Genomic DNA, 15964 nt, shown 5'->3' with positions numbered 1-15964 from the left:
TCCTAATGTTTGAGTGTCCAGTTTTCCGTTAGTTAGGGGAACATTCTATCTTTATTAGCAAAAACCTCCTGAGGAACTTTTTTGTGTGTTTTAGTGTTAAAGGTAGGAGAACATTCCCTTAAAATCAAGCAGAACTTGTCTAGAATGTGGTTGCTATGTTCTCAGAATATATACAACATTAATGTTCTAGACAAGTTTTATGGGACGTTGCAAGAACATTCCTATCAAATCAAATCGTATTTGTCACATGCTCTGATGTCACGACTTCTACCGAAGGTAACTCCTCTCCCTGTTCAGGCGGAGCTTGGCGGTCGGCGTCGCCGGTTTACTAGCCGCCACCGATCCCTTTTTCCTTTTCTGTTTGTTTTGTCTGTGATTCTTTTCACACCTGGTTTCATTTGTGTTTATTTCTGTGTGTATATAGGGTATGTGTTGCCTGCCTTAGTTCGTGCGGGATTAGACTTGTGTGTATTGCGCTCGATTGTATTTGATGTTTGTTGTTTTCACTATTACGCACGTGTATGTAAAGTGTCGGAACTGTGTTTGTTCCTCCTTGCGAGTTTCTGAGTATTCGAGAGCATAGTTTTGGGATTTTTGTCTGTGCCATTTTTGTATTGGTGGACTATATTATTAAACACGCTTCTCAGACACGTTATCACAGAATCCCGCACCAGAAATCTATGGAGTCAGCAGGAGCGGACACACTCCCAGGGTCCGTGGAGGAGCGAGTTCAACACCACGCGGCAGTGTTACACCGGCTGGGGACCGCCATGGATCAGGCGATGGTGACGATGGAAAGATGGGAGAGAGGTGGCCTTCCCACACCTCCATCAGCCACACCCAAACCAGTACCACTACCCTCTCCTTCATTGCTTGGGCACAGTGGGATTCGACTCGCACTCCCTGGGACGGCGGCCGGGTGCCAGGGGTTCTTTACTCCCGATGGACCTATACCTGGCGAACGTTCGTCCGGCTCCTTCGGGAGGTGGGGGGGTGAACGCCCACGTCTCCTGCCTCTCAGGTAAAGCCTTGGAGTGGGCCAACGCGGTACGGAATGACCCTGACTCAGCGAGGGACCACTACCCAGAGTTCACCCACCGCTTTTGGGCCGTGTTCGATCACTCACCTAAGGGCCGAGCGGCGGGTGAACGGCTGTTCCATCTGAGGCAGGAGAAGAGGAGTGCTCAGGACGTTGCTCTAGAGTTCCGGAACTTGGCCGCTGGCGCGGGATGGAACGACAGGGCCTTGATCGATCACTATAGGTGTAGTTTGCGTGAGGACGTCTGTAGGGAGCTGGCCTGTAAAGACACCAAACTCTCCTTGGACCAGTTGATCGACATGTCCATTCGGCTGGACAACTTGCTGGCGACCTGCGGACATCCAGATCGGGTTCTGTCAGTTCAATCCCCCAGCTCCTCCACTCCAACGCCCATGGAGCTAGGAGGTGCTGCAGCGAGGGCGACCGGAGGAGGGGGCCTTTCCTGTGCCGGCTGTGGTCGCAGAGGGCACACTGCTGACCGGTGCTGGGGAGGCCACCAGGGAGTCGAGACGCCAGGCCGAGCACTGCTCGGACACCTCGTGTGAGTCGGCACCAGGCTCACTCAGAGCCCCCTGTTGGTCACATGTATGTATTGATTGTTTTTCCTGAATTTCCCCTCTTTCTCGGCATAAGGCGCTAATAGATTCAGGCGTGGCGGGGAATTTTATTGACCGCGGTTTAGCACACAGGTTAGGGATCCTCCTTGTTCAGCTTGACAAACCCTTCCCAGTGCACGCCTTAGAAAGCCAACCATTAGGGTCAGGGCTAGTCAGGGAAGCCACAGCTCCACTGGGCATGGTCACGCAGGAGGGTCATTAGGAGAGAATTAGTCTCTTCCTCATTGATTCTCCTGCATTTCCGATGGTGCTGGGGATCCCCTGGTTGGCCCGTCACAACCCCAGGATTTCGTGGTAACAGAGTGCTTTACAGGGGTGGTCGGAGGAGTGCTCAGGCAGGCGTATAGGAGTTTCCATCGGTGCTACAGCGGTGGAGATTCCAAACCAAGTCTCCACCGTGCGCATTCCCTCAGAATATGCCGATTTGGCTATCGCCTTCTGTAAAAAGAGGGCGACCCAATCACCACCTCATCGACGAGGGGATTGTGCGATAAATCTCCTGGTAGGCGCTGCACTTCCCAGGAGTCACGTGTATCCCCTGTCCCAGGAGGAGACGATGGCTATGGAGACATACATATCTGAATCTCTGGGGCAGGGGTACATTCGGCCCTCCATCTCACCTGCCTCCTCGAGTTTCTTTTTTGTGAAGAAAAAGGAGGGAGGGCTGCATCCGTGCATTGACTATAGAGGTCTAAATTCCATCACGGTGGGGTATAGTTACCCGCTACCTCTCATTGCCACAGCAATTGAGTCATTTCACAGAGCACGTTTTTTCACAAAACTGGATCTCAGGAGTGCATATAACTTGGTGCGTATCCGGAAGGGAGATGAGTGGAAGACAACGTTCAGTACCACATCCGGCCATTATGAGTACCTCGTCATGCCGTACGGGTTGAAGAATGCTCCAGCAGTCTTCCAATTGTTTGTAGACGAGATTCTCGGACCTGCACGGGCAGGGTGTGGTGGTTTACATCGATTATATTCTGGTCTATTCCGCTACACGCGCCGCACATGTGTCTCTGGTGTGCAAGGTACTTGGGCGACTGTTGGAGCATGACCTGTACGTCAAGGCTGAGAAATTCTTGTTCTTCCAACAGGCCGTCTCCTTCCTTGGGTATCACATTTCCACATCGGGGTTGGTGATGGAGTCGTGCGTAATTGCCCGACTTCAACCACGGTAAAGGAGGTGCTGCAGTTCTTGGGGTTTGCCAATTACTACCAGAGGTTGGCCGGTGCGTCTGGGATGGTCGGCTGAGGCAGACAGGGCTTTTGGTCGCCTGAAGGCTCTTTTTACCTCGGCTCCCGTGCTCGCGAATCCAAACCCTTCTTTGGCATTCAGCTGCAGCTGTACATAGTCTATTGGTAAATAGCCCACCCTTTTTCACCTACCTCATCCCCATACTGTTTTTATTTATTTACTTTTCTGCTCTTTTGCACACCAATATCTCTACCTGTACATGACCATCTGATCATTCATCACTCCAGTGTTAATCTGCAAAATTGTAATTACTTGCCTACCTCCTCATGCCTTTTGCACACATTGTATATAGACTCCCCCTTTGTTTTCTACTGTGTTATTGACTTGTTAATTGTTTACTCCATGTGTAACTCTTTGTTGTATGCTCACACTGCTATGCTTTATCTTGGCCAGGTCGCAGTTGTAAATGAGAACTTGTTCTCAACTAGCCTACCTGGTTAAATAAAGGTGAAATAAAAAAAATAAAAAAATAAAAATAGTGGAGGTGGACGTGTCCGAGGCTGGGGTTGGAGCCAGGCTCTCCCAGCGCTCGGGTATGCCACCGAAGCTAAACTATGACGTGGGGGATCGGGAGCTGCTGGCTGTTGTCAGGGCCCTGAAGGTGTGGAGACATTGGCTTGAGGGGGCTCAACACCCTTTTCTCATCTGGACTGACCACTGTAATCTAGAGTACATTCGGGCAGCGAGGAGACTGAACCCTCGTCAGGCAAGGTGGGCCATGTTTTTCACCCGATTTAGGTTTACCATATCCTATAGACCAGGCTCCCAGAACACTAAGGCCGACGCACTGTCCCAACTATATGACACGGAGGAGCGGGCCATCGATCCTGCGCCCATCCTCCAGGCTTCTTGTCTAGTAGCACCTGTGAGGTGGGAGGTGGACGCAGACATCGAGCGAGCATTGCGTGTTGAGCCTACTCCACCACAGTGTCCAGCTGGACGGGTGTACGTTCCGCTGGAGGTTAGAGACAGGCTAATTTGGTGGGCTCACACGTCTACCTCCTCTGGTCACCCGGGGAACATAAGAGCAGCGTCAACTCACCATCAGTACGACCAAGAATATGACTTTTGCGAAGCGGACCCTGTGTTCTGCCTTTCACCCAGGACAACGGAATGGATCCCAGCCGGCGACCCCAAAAAACAACTTCGAAAAAGGGGAAAACGAAGCGGTCTTCTGGTCAGATTCCGGAGACGGGCACATCGTGCACCACTCCCTAGCTTCCTCCTCGCCAATGTCCAGTCTCTTGACAACAAGGTTGATGAAATCCGAGCAAGGGTAGCATTCCAGAGGGACATCAGAGACTGTAACGTTCTTTGCTTCACGGAAACATGGCTCACTGGAGAGACGCTATCGAGACGGTGCAGCCAGCTGGTTTCTCCACGCATCGCGCCGACAGAAACAAACATCTTTCTGGTAAGAAGAGGGGCGGGGTGTATGCTTTATGGTTAACGTGACGTGGTGTGGCCAAAACAACATACAGGAACTCAAGTCCTTCTGTTCACCTGATTTAGAATTCCTCACAATCAAATGTAGACCGCATTATCTACCAAGGGAATTCTCTTCGATTATAATTACAGCCGTATATATTCCCCCCCAAGCAGACACATCGATGGCTCTGAACGAACTTTATTTGACTCTTTGCAAACTGGAATCCATATATCCGGAGGCTGCATTCATTGTAGCTGGGGATTTTAACAAGGCTAATCTGAAAACAAGACTCCCAAAATTTTATCAGCATATCGATTGCGCAACCAGGGCTGGAAAAACCTTGGATCATTGCTATTCCAACTTCCGCGACGCATATAAGGCCCTGCCCCGCCCTCCTTTCGGAAAAGCTGACCACGACTCCATTTTGTTGATCCCTGCCTACAGACAGAAACTAAAACAAGAAGCTCCCGCGCTGAGGTCTGTTCAACGCTGGTCCGACCAATCTGACTCCACACTCCAAGACTGCTTCCATCACGTGGACTGGGATATGTTCCGTATTGCGTCAGACGACAACATTGACGAATACGCTGATTCGGTGTGCGAGTTCATTAGAACGTGCGTTGAAGATGTCATTCCCATAGCAACGATTAAAACATTCCCAAACCAGAAACCGTGGATTGATGGCAGCATTCGCGTGAAACTGAAAGCGCGAACCACTGCTTTTAATCAGGGCAAGGTGACTGGAAACATGACCAGCACCGTCACGGACCAGGATGTCTTGCTCCCAGGCAGACTAAATAACTTTTTTGCCCGCTTTGAGGACAATACAGTGCCACTGACACTGCCCGCAACTAAAACATGCGGACTCTCCTTCACTGCAGCCGACGTGAGGAAAACATTTAAATGTGTCAACCCTCGCAAGGCTGCAGGCCCAGACGGCATCCCCAGCCGCGCCCTCAGAGCATGAGCAAACCAGCTGGCTGGTGTGTTTACGGACATATTCAATCAATCCCTATCCCAGTCTGTTGTTCCCACATGCTTCAAGAGGGCCACCATTGTTCCTGTTCCCAAGAAAGCTAAGGTAACTGAGCTAAATGACTAAGTAGCACTCACTTCCGTCATCATGAAGTGCTTTGATAGACTAGTCAAGGACCATATCACCTCCACCCTACCTGACACCCTAGACCCACTCCAATTTGCTTACCGCCCAAATAGGTCCACAGACGATGCAATCTCAACCACACTGCACACTGCCCTAACCCATCTGGACAAGAGGAATACCTATGTGAGAATGCTGTTCATCGTGTATGTAAAGTGTCGGAACTGTGTTTGTTCCTCCGTGCGTATGCACGAGTTTCTGAGTATTCGAGAGTGTAGTTTTTGGATTTTTGTCTGTGCCATTTTTGTATTGGTGGACTATATTATTAAACACGCTTCTCAGACATCCCTGCTCTCCTGCGCCTGACTCCTACACCTCTCACCGAGACGCACGTTATCACATCCGAATACAACAGGTAACCATGAAATGCTTACTTACAAGCCCTTAACCAGCAATGCAGTTCAAGAAATAGTTAAGAAAATAATTACTAAATAAACTAAAGTAAAAACAGTCAAATAAAAACAAAGTAACACAATAAAAATAACGAGGCTATGTACAGGAGGTACCGGTACCGAGTCAATGTGTGGGGGTACAGGTCAGTCGAGGGGTGTCAATGTAAATAGTCCGGGTGGCCATTTGATTAATTGTTCAGCAGTCTTATGGCTTGGGGGTAGAAGCTGTTAAGGAGCCTTTTGGTCCTAGACTTGGCGCCCAGGTACTGCTTTCCATGCAGTAGCAGAGAGAACAGTCTATGACTTGGGTGACTGGAGTAAAGGAACTTGAAACTCTCGACCCGCTCCACTACAGCCCCGTCGATGTTAATGAGGGCCTGTTCAGCACGTCTTTTACTGTAGTCCACGATCAGTCCATGTGTCCAGTTCTCCGAAGGTTATCAGGCAGATGGCAGGCAACGTGTATGGTGTCGTGTGGGCGAGCAGTTTAAAAATGTCAACATTGTGAACTGAGTTCCCCATGGTGGTGGTGGGGTTATGGTATGGGCAGGCATAAGCTACCGAACACAGAATTTAATTTTATCGATGGCAATTTGAATGCAGAGAGATACCGTGACGAGATCCTGTGGCCCATTGTCGTGCCATTCATCCGCCGCCATCACCTCATGTTATAGCATGATAATGCACAGCCCCATGTCGCAAGGATCTGTACACAATTCCTGGAGGCTGAACATGTCCCAGTTCTTCTATGGCCTGTTCTTCCACACTAGACTTGTCACCCATTGAGCAACTTTGGGATGCTCTGGATGGATGTGTACGGGGGCGTGTTCCAGTTCCCGCTATCAAAGCTTCGCACAGCCATTGAATAGAAGTCGGACAACATTCCACAGGCCACAATCAACAACCTGATCAACTCTACGTGAAGGAGATGTGTCGTGCTGCATGAGGAAAATGGTGGTCGCAATAGATACTTACTGGTTTTCTGATCCACGCCCCTACCTTTTCCCAGTCCTGTATTCTCAGTCCTTGGGGCGGCAGGTAGCCAAGTGGATTGATTGTTTCAATGTCATTTGTTAACGTATTGTGACATGGAATCTATGTGGAAAATAAATTTTATTTCACAGGAATATGTCATCATTGTAACACATTTTAATTATAGGAAAAACCTTGTATAACTTACACTATATAGACAAAAGTATGTGGACACCCCTTTAAATGAGTGGATTTGGCTATTTCAGCCACACCCGTTCCCGACAGAGAAAATCGAGCGCACAGCCATGCAATCTCCATACACAAATATTGGCAGTATAATGGCCTTACTGAAGAGCTTAGTGATTTTCAACGTGGCACCGTCATAGGATGCCACCTTTCCAGCAAGTCAGTTTGTCAAATTTCTGCCTTGCTAGAGCTACCCAGGTCAGCTGTCAGTGCTGTTATTGTGAAGTGGAAACGTCTAGAAGCAACAACGGCTCAGCTGCAAAGTGGTAGGACACACAAGCTTACAGAACGGGACCGCCGAGTGCTGAAGCGAGTAGTAAGTAAAACAAATTGCCTATCCTCGGTTGCATCACTCACTACCGAGTTCCAAACTGTCTCTGGAAGCAATGTCAGCACAAGAACTGTTCGTCGGGAGCTGGGTTTTCATGGCCGAGCAGCTGCACACAAGCCAAAGATCACCATGCACAATGCCAAGCATCGGTTGTAGTGGTGTAAAGATTGAGTGATGAATCACACTTCACCATCTGGCAGTCCGACGGACAAATCTGGGTTTGGCGGATGTCAGGAGAATGCTACCTGCCCAAATGCATAGTGCCAACTGTAAAGTTTGGTGGAGGAGGAATATTGGTCTACATGCTACAGCATACGATTTCTGACATTCTAGATGATTCTGTGTTTCCAACTTTGTGGCAACAGTTCGGGGGAGGCACTTTTCTGTTTCAGCATGTCAATGCCCCCCCCCCCCATGCACAAAGCGAGGTCCATACAGAAATGGTTTGTGTGGAAGAGATTGGTGTGGAAGAACTTGACTGGCCTGCACAGAGCCCTGATCTCAACCCCATCGAACACCTTTAGGACGAATTGGAACGCTGACTGCGAGCCAGGCCTAATCGCTCAACATCAGTGCCGACCTGATGGTTGTTGCTGAATGGAAGGAAGTCTCCACAGCGATGTTCCAAAATCTAGTAGAAAGCCTTCCCAGAAGAGTGGAGCAACAAAGGGTGGATCAACTCGAAGAGCAGGTCTCCAGATACTTTTGGACGTAGTATATATTGAATTTTTACTTGAAACCATGTCACATTTTCAACGTTGTATCTACTGTAATGAAACAGGCAGGGAGCAGGTCTTGAACCCTCGACCTTCTAGCCCGAGGTCCGGCGCGCTATCGACTGTGCCGCAAAAGCATGCTCGTGCGGCAGAGTCGATTTCCGCGCTTATAAAAACATTATGCTTGGTAGCAACTCTTACTGGAGAGTTGATCTATCTACAGTTACCTATTTGGTCTCCCATCCAGGGTTTTAACTAAGGCTAGTCATGCTTAGCTTTGATACTTATCACTGACTACTACCAATGTGTTATCATGAGAATGATTATTATTCTTTAACTTGTACGTACTTTTGGTTGAGGTAGAGATGTGAATCCAAAATATCAATTATAAATTTTTAGACAAACTAGATATTGATTTATGTTTGGTTGTGAGCACAACCAAATATCAATCATCTTCTTTTTGGATAGTTCCATCTGTCCCACTGACTTAGACTTGCTTTCATTTCCGTTTGTCCTCAAAATAAGAATTGATATGTTGGATTCACGTCTCCATCTCAATCAAAAATTGAAGTTAAACCACTTTAAAAGCACTTGATTTTCTTTAGTCCTATTCTTTAAATGTTGATATTTGGTTGTGTTCTCAACCAAACACAATTCTGACTTTTGTAAGACAGTAAATAGCCCAAGGTTATCTTGCAAACTAATGTAACAGTATTTATTCAACCTTAAAAGAATTACCACATCCGTGGCCACATTTTGAAGTTAAATGTAACTGTAAATGTCTTATTGTGTAATCATGGAAAGCCTGCATGTTCAAGATAGCATGCCAAGGTCGTAGCTCTGTGGAAATCTTCACAATTGTTCTAAATATATGCTCATAATCTCAAATGCATTGATCACTTGTATAATGTTCTTTTAATGTAATCTCAACTGTAATCCAGGCCATTTTGGTTTTAAATTTTTTTAATTTAACCAGACAAGTCAGTTAAGAACAAATTCTTATTTACAATGACAGCCTCGGAACAGTGGGTTAACTGCCTTGTTTAGGGCAGAACGACAGATTTTTACCTTGTCAGCTCGGGGATTGAATCTAGCAACCTTTTGCTTACTGGCACAACGCTATTCGATGAATTGGTTGTGCTATTAGATGAAGTACAGTGATAATACATTAAGTTAAATATCTGACACTGTATTCCCATTTGAACATTGGGCTAGATCAGTGGTGGAAAAAGTACCCAACTGTCATACTTGAGTAAAATAAATGATACCTTAATAGAAAATGACTCAAGTAAAAGATTTTTAAAAAACATTTTTTTAAGTAAAAGTAAAAGTCTAAAAGTATTTGGTTTAAAATATACTTACGTATCAAAAGTACAAGTATAAATAATTTCAAATTCCTTATATTAAGCAAACCAGATGGCACCATTTTCTTGTTTTTGTTTTATTTACGGAAAGCCAGGGGCACACTCCAACAATCAGACAAAACTTACAAACAAAGCATTTGTGTTGAGTCCATCAGATCAGAGGCATTAGGGATGACCAGGGATGGTCAGTTGATAGGTGCGTGAATTTGACTATTTTCCTGTCCTGCTAAGCATTCAAAATGTAACACGTTTTTTCTTAAAATGTAGTGAAGAAAAAGTCAAAGTAGTCAAAAATATAAATAGCAAAGTAAAGTAGAGATACCCAAATAAACTGCTTAAGTAGTACGTTAAAGTATTTTTACTTAAGTACTTTACACCACTGAGCTAGATCCCGGCTAGATCCCGGCTAGCCGACAGCCAATTCAGCATAGTGGTTGTTTTGGTGGTATCTCAGGTGGAACTGCTTTAGAGCTGTCAAATCCACAAGCAGCTCCCGGCATCATACCAAAAGTGGACATTGCCATTGGCTGCACAGAGTCACATTATGAGAAATCTCATGCAGCCTTGATTACAACCCACTGGGCACACATTGGTTGAATCAACCTTGTTTCCATAACATTTCAATAAAATGACATTGAACCAACATCAGGGAAGGAGGCATGGGTAGGCCTGGGTGGACACCCCACCCACCAATTAATTTATGCCTTTATCCCCTGACCAACGTGGAATAGACATTGAGTTGACATCTTTGCCCGGTGTTATTAAGTACGCACACTGGAATGTGAGATCTAATCTACTCCTCGACTGAGCTGATAGAAATCCTCATTATTTAGTTTAATGATTAAATTGACTCTTTCGTTCTGAACTTCTAACACGAGTGGGACGGGTGTTGCTTCGTGACAATGACCACACGAGCAGCCGCTCTGATTTGCCAGCTCTTAAGCAGTTACACCACTACAGCCAAAAGTCCAAAGAAAAAAAGGAGGTAAGTGCAGCTGAGGGAAGGGGGAAAATGAGAGAGGGATAGAAAGAAGAGAAACGAGAGACGGATGGGAGGAGGGGAGAGAAAAATAGGGAGAGGGAGACTAGTAAAAGAGGGAGGGTTTTCTCATTAATTCAGCAAGCCATTCCCTTTGACTTTTTCAGAGCCTGCCCCCCTGTCATTATCAGCAGAGGCCATATAAATGCAGCCTGTTGATGATGTTTTTGAGTTCCACTGACACACCACACTACATCCCATCTCCGAGAGGAACATCATAGGCCCAGGTTGCAGCCAAGATGAGAGAATTCAAGAGCAAGGCTTTCTGGAGGGCCGTACTGGCCGAGCTCGTGGGGATGACCATGTTCATTTTCCTCAGCATCTCGGCTGCCATTGGGAACTCAAACAACACTTCTCCTGACCAGGAGGTGAAGGTTTCTCTGACTTTTGGTCTGGCCATCGCCACGCTGGCCCAGAGTTTGGGCCACATCAGTGGAGCCCACCTGAACCCAGCAGTGACACTGGGCATGCTTGCCAGCTGCCAGATCAGTGTGTTCAAGGGGGTGATGTACATCGTGGCTCAGATGCTAGGCTCTGCACTGGCCAGTGGTATTGTCTATGGAACCCGGCCAGAGGGAAATGCTGCACTGGGGGTCAACGCAGTGAGTGGCACTTTTTGGTTCATGTTTTATATAATGCAAATTTGGATATATGTGGTTTATGTGTGTCCTTTTCAATAGAACAATTTACTGGTGTTTCAGTAGAAATGTTGGCTTTCAATTCCATTTTATGGGAAGTGTTTGATCCATTCATTTCTTGATCAATTAATATTGCATCTCATAGTCGTTGGCCAAGAGTAATGCACATGAACCTGCGTGCACTGCATTGATAAAAGAGTTGATTGAACTTAGTTTAATTATTTTTAAAGGGACTCAAATGGGGTGCCATTCATGGTTGATTAGAGTGTGCTTTGATGCACCGGCTGCAAATAGTTGACAAACAGAATCATGTGATGTTGTTTATGATCACACTAACACGTACTCAGCGTAGGTGCTTCTGCTGTCCTCTAGCGAATATAGGGTGTACTGTTGCATGGTAATTACTTTCCCATGCATGCATAACCTCCACACGTCCTATAGACACAAATGCATATTATATGAGCTATTCATATAGAGGATCATCATATCTATTTGCATTAAAGTAATTCAGAAGTATTTAAATTGGGCATGAGCAAAGTCTGTGAGAATATATTATCAGTGATCGACATTTATTTTAACCGTGTAAAATATCAGTGAGTGAGAATACTAAGACTTGTTCAGACTTTGCCAAATTAGAATTAGACTATAATCAGCCCGTTAGAAGTTTCAATGAGAATGTTTCCTCCTCATCCACTTCAATAGAGAAGCTTTTGCTTTGCCAGATATTTACAATGGGACGTGGCAGTTGAGAAAAACATAACGCTGATCCACACTGACAAATTGCTTTTGTTCGGCTCCTCCTTTTGCCCTCCTCATTCCCTCTCGTAGCTAAATGGTGTCTCTGCCAGCCAAGGCGTTGGCATCGAGCTCCTGGCTACCTTCCAGCTGGTCCTGTGTGTCATAGCTGTCACTGATAAAAGGCGGCACGACGTCACCGGCTCTGCCCCCCTGGCCATTGGGCTCTCTGTCGCTCTGGGACACTTGGCAGCCGTAAGTAACTTATAGTAGTTTGTAAACGAGGTAACTCCTCTAAAACACGCATCTGATTCACAACGATAGATTTAGCAACAGTATTATTATGATGAATCGCCACTGAATTAAAAAGCTACATTTTACTCAGTGGAAAGGTTGACTCTGTTTAATTTGCCCCTTAAACCGTAGGCCTAACCCTACAACCATGTCAGAAACGATCATTTCCACAGATTTCACATCCGATCTTCTCATCCCTCATATTGACTTAATACATGTCTCTGTTCTTTCTTGTTGTTTTGCGCAGATCAGCTACACTGGCTGCGGTATCAACCCTGCCCGATCCTTTGGACCTGCTTTGATCATGAATGATTACACAAACCACTGGGTAAATTGGAGTGGAGCGGTGTATTTAGTGTGACATCAATGTCATGACCAGTGAATTCAATAAACCTCGAAAATGATTGCCAAAGCTGAGCTACTTTCAATAAAGTAGTTACTGAGTGACAGCATCTCTATTGTTTCATTGTACGGTCCAAGTTAAGATAAAACTATTGAGAACAAAGTTAAAGTTAACCCTGAAATATTTTGTCTTTAATCTGTTCTTCCATTGATTAATCGATTGACTTATTTGCACCTTGGCAGGTGTACTGGGTGGGGCCAATGTGCGGAGGTGTGGCAGCTGCTCTGGTCTATGACTTCCTGCTGTACCCCAAGTTTGATGACTTCCCTGAACGCATGAGGGTCCTGGTCAGTGGCCCTGTGGGAGACTATGATGTCAATGGAGAAGAGACCGCAGCAGTAGAAATGTCATCAAAGTAATATTGTGAGAGAAACACCATAGAGTGTATAGTACCTTGGATATCTAACTTTACTCCTGTAAAGAAAACATTTACATTTCCTTTAGAATGGGAGCAGTTCATTTGTTATTTCAAAATACTGATCATGAATTTGAAAGAATTCATTACTGAACTACCGATTAGTATCCAAAATGAACTTAAGTAGCTTATTCACTAACATTTATTAAACATATTTCTTTATACAAGAGTTGTTGGAAGATCTTGCTCTTTGTTAAAATATTTCCCCTATCAGTATTCTATATACTGTACAGAGTCATTTGTTTTTTGTATATTTTCTATATTACTGTTTTATGTATAAACATTTTATTTCTTGATGTATAAAGTTTATATTTCTGTTTGCAATCTTGAATTGTCTTTCACTTTTGTAAGTAAATAAAACACCAGATGTACCCCTCCTGGCATTTTTCTCTTCATAAACTGTATCCGGTCTATAACAGTGCCCTTTTTATTTTCATTTTATCTCCATAGAACGTAGAGCCAAGACAATTAATTTGGCAAACACATAAACAATTTAGGTGTTTCTCAGAGGGTGAAGGCCGTGGAGAGATACAAATAAAGATATTTTCACTATCAAAACATAAGACGACAGCAACACCTGTGATCAGGTTAAGAAACAGGAGCCTTGTCATCATCAGTCCATTTCCTTAACTCAAATCAAACTTTGTCACATACGCCGAATACAACAGGTGTAGACCTTACGGTGAAATGCTTACTTACAAGCCCTTAACCAACAATGCAGTTCAAGAAAGAGTTAAGAAAATATTTACCAAATTAAACTAAACCAAAAAATTATAAAAGGCAACACAATAACAATAACGAGGCTAAATCCATGGGGTACCGGTACCGTGTCAATGTGCGGGGTTACAGGTTAGGCATGGTAATTTGTACATGTAAGTAGGACTAAAGTGACTATGCTTAGATAATAAACAGCAGTGTAAAACAAATGGGGGGGGGGGGGGGTCAATGTAAATAGTCCTGGTGGCCATTTTATGTAATTGTTCAGCAGTCTTATGGCTTGGGGGTAGAAGATGTTAAGGAGCATTTTGGTCCTAGACTTGGGGCTCTGGTACCACTTGCCGTGCGGTAGCAGAGAGAACAGTCTATAACTAGGGTGGCTGGAATCTTTAGGGCTTTCCTCTGACACCACCTAGTATATAGGTAGGATGGTATGGTAGGAAGCTTGTCCCCAGTGATGTACTGGGCCACACGCACAACCCTCTGTAGCGGCTTACGGTCAGATGCCGAGCAGTTGCCATACCAGGCAGTGATGCAACCGGTCAGGATGCTCTCGATGGTGCAGCTCTAGAACTTTTTGAGGATCTGGGGACCCATGCCAAATCTTTTCAGTCTCCTGGGGGGGGGGGGGGGAGTTGTCGTGCTCTCTTCACGACTGTCTTGGTGTGTTTGCATTGGAGTCATGCTTGGCCACATAGTTGTGCGTGAACGGGAAGTACAGGAGGGGACTAAGCACACATCCTTGAGGGGCCCCAGTGTTGAGGATCAGCGTGACAGATGTGTAGTTGCCTACCCTTACCACCTGGGGGTGGCCTGTCAGGATGTCCAGGGTCCAGTTGCAGAGGGAGGTGTTTAGTCCCAGGGTCCTTAGCTTAGTATTGAGCTTTGTGGGCACTATGGTGTTGAACGTTGAGCTGTAGTCAATTAACATCATTCTTACATAGGTGTTCCTTTTGTCCAGGTGGGAAAGGACAGTGTGGAGTGCAGTAGAGATTGCGTCATCTGTCGATCGGTTGAGGCGGTATGTGAATTGGAGTAGGTCTAGTGTTTCCGGGATGATGCTGTTGATGTGAGCCATGACCAGCCTTTCAAAGTACTTCATGGCTACCGACGTGAGTGCTACGGCGCGGTAATCATTTAGGCACGTTACATTCGCTTCCTTGGGCAAAGGGACTATGGTGGTCTGCTTGAAACATGGTGGTATTACAGACTCGGTCAGGGAGAGGTTGAAAATTTCAGTGAAGACACAAGCCAGTTGGTCCGTGCATGCTTTGAGTACATGTCCTGGTAATCCGTCTGGCCCCGCAGCTTTGTAGAAATTAGGTAAAACGGATTTAAGTTTGCCTGCATTAATGTCCCCGGCCATTAGCTGCGCCGCCCCTGGATGAGCATTTTCTTGTACGCTTATGGCTTTTTACAGCTCATTGATTGTGGTCTTAGTGCCAGCATCTGTTAGTGGTGGTAAATAGACAGCTACGAATAATATAGATGAGAACTCTCTTGGTAGATAGTGTGGTCTACAGCTTATCATGAGATACTCTACCTTAGGCGAGCAATACCTCGAGGCTTCTTTAATATTAGACATCACGCGCCAGCTGTTATTGACAAATAGACAAACACCCCCCCCTTAACTAGAATGAGTTATCCCCTCTTCTGTGTTCTTTCGAAACCACTGTGTGCATGGGTCATGAGTATGTTTACTGGACAACCCAGACCAATCTGCATTTTATTTGGTGACAAAAAATAAAAACAGAGTGTGTAAGAGAATACAGGATTCAAAAAAACTATTTGATTGTAAACCATTGTTAAATTTTTATTAAAATGTTTCCCTTCTTTGGGTGGGATGAACAGGAAATCAGAGGTGTGGGTTTGACTGATTGCAAGTTCAAATCCCCGAGCTGACAAGATACAAATCTGTCGTTCTGCCCCTGAACAGGCAGGCAGTTAACCCACTGTTCCTAGGCCATCATTGAAAATAAGAATTTGTTCTTAACTGACTTGCCTAGTTAAATAAAGGGATATTTTTTTTATTTAAAAAGCACCAATTGATGGGTGGCTAGAGAGAGCTAGAATAGTTATGGGTGCACTATGGGTGCACGGCTCACCACAATATTGTGTATCAACAGATAAATCATTTTCAATCAACGTAATTAACCTTAATTCAATATCATTCATCGAAAATATAACAAAACATAATGAT

At 45.4% G+C, this 15964-nt stretch overlaps 1 protein-coding gene across 1 annotated transcript; it reads left to right on the top strand.

Moving 5' to 3' along the window:
* Positions 1 to 10672: 10672 nt before the first annotated feature.
* Positions 10673 to 13427, top strand: LOC109872185 (aquaporin FA-CHIP). The gene is made up of 4 exons (XM_020463325.2): positions 10673 to 11164; positions 12029 to 12190; positions 12477 to 12557; positions 12815 to 13427. Exons 1-4 carry the CDS (start codon positions 10802 to 10804, stop codon positions 12989 to 12991), a joined length of 783 nt encoding a protein of 260 aa, XP_020318914.2. The 5' UTR covers positions 10673 to 10801; the 3' UTR covers positions 12992 to 13427.
* Positions 13428 to 15964: the final 2537 nt, after the last annotated feature.

This window comes from Oncorhynchus kisutch, linkage group LG27 (assembly GCF_002021735.2).
Source record: "Oncorhynchus kisutch isolate 150728-3 linkage group LG27, Okis_V2, whole genome shotgun sequence".
Lineage (NCBI taxonomy): Eukaryota > Metazoa > Chordata > Actinopteri > Salmoniformes > Salmonidae > Oncorhynchus > Oncorhynchus kisutch.
Note: the sequence above shows the minus strand (reverse complement) of the source record. Positions and strands in the feature narration are given on the sequence as shown.

Coding starts and splice junctions, on each gene's coding strand:
- LOC109872185 (XM_020463325.2), top strand. CDS start 10,802: ATGAGAGAATTCAAGAGCAAGGCTTTCTGGAGGGCCGTACTGGCCGAG. Junction 12,191..12,476: donor CTCTGGGACACTTGGCAGCC/GTAAGTAACTTA, acceptor TGTTTTGCGCAG/ATCAGCTACACTGGCTGCGG. Junction 12,558..12,814: donor ATGATTACACAAACCACTGG/GTAAATTGGAGT, acceptor GCACCTTGGCAG/GTGTACTGGGTGGGGCCAAT.